The 7,395-nt window shown below is 50.5% G+C and overlaps 2 protein-coding genes across 2 annotated transcripts; both read left to right on the top strand.

Moving 5' to 3' along the window:
* Positions 1-52: 52 nt before the first annotated feature.
* CSUI_002231 (vacuolar sorting receptor) lies at positions 53-2,800 on the top strand. Its single transcript, XM_068062433.1, has 3 exons — positions 53-232; positions 815-922; positions 1,281-2,800. Exons 1-3 carry the CDS (start codon positions 123-125, stop codon positions 1,570-1,572), a joined length of 510 nt encoding a protein of 169 aa, XP_067925594.1. The 5' UTR covers positions 53-122; the 3' UTR covers positions 1,573-2,800.
* A 2,077-nt stretch (positions 2,801-4,877) lies between these two features.
* On the top strand, positions 4,878-6,888 carry CSUI_002230 (uncharacterized protein). Its single transcript, XM_068062432.1, has 3 exons — positions 4,878-4,931; positions 5,289-5,770; positions 6,262-6,888. The coding sequence occupies exons 1-2, from the start codon at positions 4,884-4,886 to the stop codon at positions 5,589-5,591; spliced, it is 351 nt and encodes a 116-aa protein (XP_067925593.1). The 5' UTR covers positions 4,878-4,883; the 3' UTR covers positions 5,592-5,770; positions 6,262-6,888.
* Positions 6,889-7,395: the final 507 nt, after the last annotated feature.

Genomic DNA, 7,395 nt, shown 5'->3' with positions numbered 1-7,395 from the left:
TAGATCTATCTAGTTATCTATCTTTAATCTATCTGTCTCGATGTGTGTATGTGTAGGGGTCTAACGAGTGGGGTGAGGCTTGCTCGCTAAGGTTGCTAAGTGAGATTTTGACTTCGGGCCAAATGAAGCAAGTCAAGGAATGTATCGAAGGACCAAAAGGCACACAGTACCTAGATATCTCCAAGAAGAACCGCAGCTGGAATCCTATAGCTCTACGTATCAATGGAGCCAAGTAAGCTCTTCTAACAATGCATGCAAGTAGTGCCCCTGTATGATGATATACATATATGGGTATATAGACATGTACATATGTATATAACTTACATGTATAGGGGAACTTAAGCTGTCGTCACCTTCTCTCTTGCTCTCCCTTCATCATACTTCACCTTCGCCTAACGACAGTATATGTGCGTGTTGATACATAGAGAGACACACACGTATGGCTCTTCATGTATAGATAGATAGATTAAAGATAGATAGATCTGTTTATCGCTAAGCCGAGTTAGACATCTTCTCAATATATGTGTCTAGCTTGTTGTCGCAGTAGGTATGCGGTGCTCTTATCCTTCTCTTTCTCTCTCTCCTTCTTCTCTCGGCATGTGTCTTCTGTTACCTACCTTCTCGATCTTCCGGAGATTTTTCTTCTTCTTCTTCTCACCCGCTCGTGGAGCTCCACGATACGAAAGAAATTACCTGGTCGTGTATTCATATCTCCATCTCTAGTAATCTTAACGTGTCTATTCGCTCCCCCTCCCCTCTACGTCTTTGTATTTCTATGGAGGTCTGTCCTGTGTGTATGGTGGGGATTGCTTAGGTTTCACGGATCTCTTGATGTAGAGGCAGCTCTAAAGGCGATTTGTACGTCCACTAAAGATCTGACGAACAGCAAGTATCGGGCCCCTGAATGTGAACAGCTTATGATGTAAGTTCAAAATCGCTTTGGAAGACATGGAGCGATACTCTTCATTTCGATCTGAGGTGTCTGACTCTTTCTATGAGTCTAGCCAGCTAGCTAGCTAGCTAACTCTTAGTCGCCAGCTGGATATACGTCTGCATGTTGGCTTCAGCCTCTGACGTTCCACTGATGGTTAGGTAGACTGGGTATTTGTTTGAAGGAAAACGAGATAGATAGATAGATAGATAAAGATAGATAGATAGATTTAAGAGAGAGTAGTGGAGTCTTGTTCAGCAGGAAGAGCATTATTTCAAAGAACATGCATCACTTGCAGAAAGAAAGAAAGTGGCGTGTTGTCTCTGTCTCTTGGCTTTTTTGTTTGTAGAGACGTTCATAAAGAGGAAGCTCCATGGCTAAAAGACTCACCAGACTGGCCGAGTTTTTTTCTAGTAGTTTTGTTCCTAGGAATTATCTTTGCATGCGGAGCTTTCTTATACTATAGATCAGCAAAACAATCTCTTATGAATAGCGTGAGGCATGAAGTAGCGGCTGAGGTGCAACAGCAAATGCAGCAATACTATGAAATGAATGAAGAAAGATTTGCTCGAGGTGGAGGCAATACAACGGCAGGCGGAGGTCTATCATTGGGTGAGAGACGTCCTCTTGTTGTCCCCTAGGAGAAAAGAGAGGCTAAGGATGAATGGGGTTAAACGGAGAGATGAATGAGGTGTGTGTACACATAGGTTGATAGGCACATAGACCACGAGGAAAAGATAAAAGGAAGTGATAATAAGGAAGAAGAAGTTAGGAGATGAATGAGATGGGTGTCTGTAGGAAGAAAGCTCTTCAGATAGGGGTGATAGGTATGTGTGGAAGAAGGTAAGACATGAATTAGATGGATACAAAGGAAGGTCTCTTGAGAGGTATTTGTCCACAAATAGAAGATCTTTTTTAAGACATGAATGAGAGATGTACACAAGGAGGAAGATATCTCCAGATATTAACGAGCGAGAGAGAGAGATGTCTACAATGAAGAGGTCATAAGAGAGGAGTAAGAGAGATACAGGGAAAGGTCTTAAGATACAGGTGGTTTGTAGGTAGAAGAAGTATTTTAACATATGGATAAGATAAAGAAGGCTTTTATAACTCAGCTTGTAGGAGAAGCAGGGGAGCAGGAGGAGTGGTCAAGAGAAATGGGGATTTTGCGAGAGTGATCAATCTTCTTTCTTTCCTTCTTTCTTGGCTTTCTGTCACTCACTTCCTGTTCTCATACACACGCTTTGAGGTCACTCACTCACTCTCTTTAGTTGTATCTAGTGAATGGTACGGAGAGGCAAATCTATCGATTTTCTTTCCGTCTGGAAGAAGCGAAAAAGAGAAGTGGAGCGAAAAGAACAACTGCAGAAAAGAACTGTCAGTTGTTCTCGGGAGAGAGAGAGAGAGAGAGAGGCGGAGGTTCATAGAAGAAACAAGACAGGGACAGCCAAAGCAACTTCAATGATGGGAAGCTTGCAGTTCTTCGTTTGTTGTACATCGGCTGGGTTCTCTTCTGTGGACGGGAGATTTGCAGTGTACGTACACCTGCGAATCTACCATCTTTCCGGCCAGTGTTGTGCGCAGGCTCTTTCGGTGTGACGGGGTGTCCCCGGGAGCGGAGCTGGCATTTGTTTGTACAGTTATTTGATTGGATGACACCGTATACCCCAGTCAAGTGTGACTTCTGTCCGCCTCTTCGTGCCCAGTTTCACAGTTCACTGTTTGCGTTCATTGTCGAAACACGGTCACCGAGGTAGTAGTCCTCCAATTCCTATTACGTAGCGTGAAGAGTGTTGTGCGCGACAGGCGATAAATTCCTTTTTCTCGGCTCATAGAGCTACGACTCTCACATGCAGTCAGATAAACGAGTTCTGTTTACTTGTCGCGCTCTCTAAATAGCCCAGGCACGTGTCGTGCTCACGACGTATCCAAAGAAAGAAACGGTTTTCAGCCAGAAAGCGGGAAAGCACTGCAACAAACCCGAGACTCTTCCCCGGGTTGTGCGAGCCGAAACAAATGCGCTGTGAGCTAACTAGATCTGTACACTCGTGTATCTCCGTTATGGCGTCGATCTAAAGCTATACAGGACCACCGAGTAACGAGGCTATGCGGCGTTCTGCGGCACGAAACGCCGGATGCCTGTGTCGCTGTTTTGATATGTCGTACTGCTTGCATAATAAAGCCTTCTTGAGTTGCTTCCACACGTGAACACTCTTCGTTCCACACTACGCGCTCAACCTAGCCCCTTACCATTGTCCAGGGCGCAGCCGGAGAGGGCCCGGAATCGTCGGAAACGAGATCTAGCACAGGTCCCTACAACAAAGAAGGTTTGTCTTCTTGCAGCGGTTCTATCAGATCTTTGAGCATGCTGTGATTTGAAGAGCTGAAAGCTCATACAGACACTCTTTTGGTACTGCTCTGCATGTCCGTGGGGCAAGAAAAAGTGAGAGTAGCTGGCGCACAGCTGAATGAAGGTACTCCGCATTATCCTATAGTTTCCTGAAGCTTCCATACCCACCAGCCGAAATCTCTGCTCCAGTTCACGAACTTCTTAGGTGTTGCGGTGAGGCCGCTTTGTAAGTGAGCTCTGTGTCGTGTGGATCACCCAAGTGCTGTCGAAATACATAGGTCCACCACAGTCGGCTTCCATAAGACCTGTCCGTAGCAGTCGGGTGGAGCCCACTTGGATGGGCAACACCTGCCACAGATAACCAAAACCGAAGCTCAAATAGACACCGGGGTCAGACGGAACAGCTTGTTTGTCCCGATGACATGCCGTGGAACAAGGTACGCGTCTGCGAGCCCCGGGCTGCTGTGCGGACTGACACCCAGCATGCAGTCTTGCCCGACAACACGTGGTTCCTCATTACTCGATACTCCGCCATTTGCGAACATGGTGTCCCCCGAGCGATGTGGCAATGAGAGTCCTTACGAGAAAAGCCCTTTGCCTTTGAAGGCCCTGGACTTGGGATTAAGGAAAGGGAGTGTCTGCGGGCGAACTGTTGGGTCCGGAAGCTTACGGGAACTCAATATTGACGGACCTGAGCAGGAAGAACACTCAAGACTCAGCAGATTTGTCCCATCTACGCAGCACAGGCCGCGCCTACGAGCCATGTATGCAAGGCTCAAGCAGACAAGACGGCGTGGAGGAGAATGGAATCGACATACCGAGCCGGGATGCGTCTCTCAAGCCAGATGCCCGGCAGACTTTACGGAACGTAGCCGCACTCATGAGGGAACCGGAAAGAGAAGTGTCACACCGGCACGTGGAAATGATGAAGATTCGTCGGGCCACACCGTTGCCAGTGACCCCGTTTCACTTGGACTCGCGAGCGCTCTCTCAGATCCAGCTCAGCGGAGACGGCACAGCTACAGAAGAGCAGCCGAGGAGATTCCTTTCTCGGGTGGTCCCCGAAGGCGCGGAACCTGGCAGGGACCACGAGAGAAAGTAGTGCTGGAAATTTCTATGGTGATGGATGTAGTACGCGAGGTTGCAGTCCTTCGAATTGTGTGGGCGACCCAATCTTGTCTAAGACGCCTTGTGACAAGGGTCTTCTACGAGTGGAGAACCCGAGCAGCGGCATACGTTGCTGCTAGCTCAGCTCTGGGAACCGCCACCGTTGCGTCCGCGTGTGAATATGCGCGCCGTACTACATGTGCCCCCGGCGTTCCCTACCAGCAAATGGAACGGCTTCCCAGGCCGAGACAGCGCCGTCACAGAGAGATGACGCTTCATTCCACTAAGAGAACGTGTTCTCCGTTCGCGGCCTCACTGGATTCGCAGAGATTTCTGGACCGCCCGCAGCCTCAAACGTGTGAGTCCTACGATTGTCAAGTGCCGGCGACCGGCGTCAGAGAAAGAGAGCTACGAGAAGCCGACTCCGATTCTCTCCGAGCTTTAAGGACACGATTGATGGCTGGCTCTCTAGTCCCAGTGCTCCGGAAAGGTGGTATGGGCATCGCATGGAGAAGGCTGAAGCACTGGAATCAAGAATGCCAGGTGTGTGCGCGCTTGGAGGTAACGACGAGTGCTCTGAAGGTGTGCTACACGGAAATGAGATAAGCAAGCCTTCCACAAGCGAGTGCATACTTGAACTTTCTTCTTTACTACCCACGAAGTCCTTGTTTGCTTGGTACCCAAACATACCGGTGAAGGATGCCCAGCAGTTCCGATTCGCCCCCCCCGCAAACGACTTCCTTTCCGGGGATAGGAAGCAGTTCCCGCTTCAACTAATGAAGCCTCCCGCGACATAGTTCCGTTGTCTTTGTTGCCCTCCGTCACGTGGCTGCAGTCTCATTACGTCGTCCTCTCTGCACCCTACTCTTCTCCTGTGTGTCTTTCCGGCGGTTTGCGCAGTTCAACGAAAGGATCTTCGCTTTCCAGGATTCTCTTGACAACGTTTCTGAGTGGGTGACAAGATTCAGCCGGACAAGCGCAGTGATGACGCTCTGCAAAGTGCTATCTTGTCATACCTGGAAAGCCTTGCTGCTGGCGTTCTCGGAGCTCCGAGTGATCAAGGCCACCACTTGCTCCCCAGGGGTCTTACAAAACGAAGAAACTGCAGGGTCTACGCCGTCTCCTTTAGGGTTAGGCGGGAGACAAGGTGGCACCGTACGCGTACCCAGCTTTCGAAGGCGACCGCCGATAGCCGTTCTATAGCGATGGACGGAATCCCGGCCATGCATAGTAGGAGCCAACTCAAGTGCCACCACGCCTTCAACCATCAGAAAGCACCGAAGTCATATGCCGTTGCAGACTGGCAAAGGCAGAACCTCCTGGACAGGACGGTACCCTCTCAAGAGACGGACGTGTTGCATCCTTTCCACGCTTCATGAAACGTAAGGGAGAGTCTGGCGGCGGTATCACGGTACCTTCTTGCTAGTCGTAAGGGATACCTTAGTGTGTCCGTATCGCCCTATGAGGATTTTCTTTTAATCTTCCACTGATAGGTGAAGAAAACGGAAGAAGGCAATCAGGGGACCCCCCTCGAAACACAGAACAACAATGTCTTCGTCACTTTGCGAATATAGTTGGGCATGCTCGGTCGGACTGACAGGTGGCCGCAGGAGGAGAAACGCAGTGGAAGACCACACGGCCAGTCCCGGCTGCCGACCCGATTTGTGTTCGGAGTCTCCGTGATCTAGTTGGACCTCCAAGAACAAGACGTGCAGAGGGGCCCCAATGCGAGTCAACAGCAATTCTGGCAGCGACCCAAACCTTGCGAACCATCCCGTCCTGTATTCTCCGCCTGGCAGTAGGCACAGTGGCTCAGTTCTAGTGCTCAGTGGAAGAGCTTCTCTTGCCTTTCTTCCCCTCTTGCTCTGCGTAGGTAACAGACAAGGACATCCAGCAGCACGCAACCGGAGACCTAAGTGTCCAGAACCGTTCCGCAGAGAGCCGCTAGCAGTTCTACCACAAGAGGCGTTGCACAATAGGCTCCGTCGGATGCACGAGCAGCTGAGCTCTGGCAGGAGTGGTGCAGTCTGAAAGCTTGAGGGCCACGGGGGCCGAGAGTTAACGGAGGGCGCCGCTGCCGTCTCTCACACGGAGACCGGACAAAGAATGAGAAACGCCAGCGGCCACCCTGCGTTTGCCTACACCTTGGGCAACAATAATACGTGCCAGTTCAGTTGTTCCTCGTGGTGAAGTACAAGGAGACGCTCTTCCGGCCGGACTGTTTGTGTTAAGCATGGATTCTAGTCAAACGGTCCAAGTACTGTACATGGCAGTCACTCCAGATGCGCTGTTTGAACTCACATCTGGTGGCTCCTTACGCCCCGCCGCAGATCGCCGAAGGAGGCTTGTACGTGACTGGTGTCTGACGTCCCACCGACATCTAGACTCTCAGTGGTTCGGAGACTACCAGTGTACGGGAGGGATGGCTGAAAGTGTGCCGGGGCCTGCCTGTAAGATTGAGGCCGGGAGGCGCTTCGTGGTGATCCCTGCTCGTGACGCATGACCATGGAAAGATGCTGTGACTCCTCAGTTTTCAAGAAATGCTCTTCGAAGTTCTGAGAAGGAACCAAGTCTTGCTTCTCAGAGCTAATCTTTTTCTAGGCCCGTCCTTCGTGGCCGGCCGCTTCCGCGTTCCGGCTGTGATGGGTAAGGGTTCTTGACTTCCGCTCTTTGTCTATGCTGGCTTACAAGCGTGACAGATCTCATCGAAATTTGTCTGGCGTTGCTCCCCCGGAGTCCATTCCTTCAGGTGCGAGTCCTTGGCTAGTGTGACACACTTTCGCACCTGAGCGTACGGCGCAGAACGCGTTACGCCTTGAATGGAACTACTTCTGCAGTTTGGCTGGCTTTTTTTCTACAGCCTTAACGGCACCCATGGAGATCGCCTGAACGCTCCTTTGGACTGGCCAGGGACTCGTGTTACCCGGCTCGCGAACCCTGAACTGCACAGACACACGAACCAAGAGCAGCTCTTTCTGTTCCTCGGTAGCGCTTGCTTCACGAAACA

The sequence above is a fragment of the Cystoisospora suis genome, assembly GCF_002600585.1.
Source record: "Cystoisospora suis strain Wien I chromosome Unknown contig_929, whole genome shotgun sequence".
In the NCBI taxonomy this organism is placed as follows: domain Eukaryota; phylum Apicomplexa; class Conoidasida; order Eucoccidiorida; family Sarcocystidae; genus Cystoisospora; species Cystoisospora suis.
This window is presented reverse-complemented; position numbering and strand designations above follow the sequence as displayed.

Bases quoted from the DNA above. Each gene is read 5' to 3' on its own strand.
- CSUI_002230 (XM_068062432.1), top strand. From the start codon at position 4,884: ATGGGCATCGCATGGAGAAGGCTGAAGCACTGGAATCAAGAATGCCAG. The intron at 4,932-5,288 runs GTGTGTGCGCGC...CGGTTTGCGCAG, and splicing joins ACTGGAATCAAGAATGCCAG to TTCAACGAAAGGATCTTCGC.
- CSUI_002231 (XM_068062433.1), top strand. From the start codon at position 123: ATGAAGCAAGTCAAGGAATGTATCGAAGGACCAAAAGGCACACAGTAC. The intron at 233-814 runs GTAAGCTCTTCT...GGGATTGCTTAG, and splicing joins CTACGTATCAATGGAGCCAA to GTTTCACGGATCTCTTGATG. The intron at 923-1,280 runs GTAAGTTCAAAA...TTTTGTTTGTAG, and splicing joins GAATGTGAACAGCTTATGAT to AGACGTTCATAAAGAGGAAG.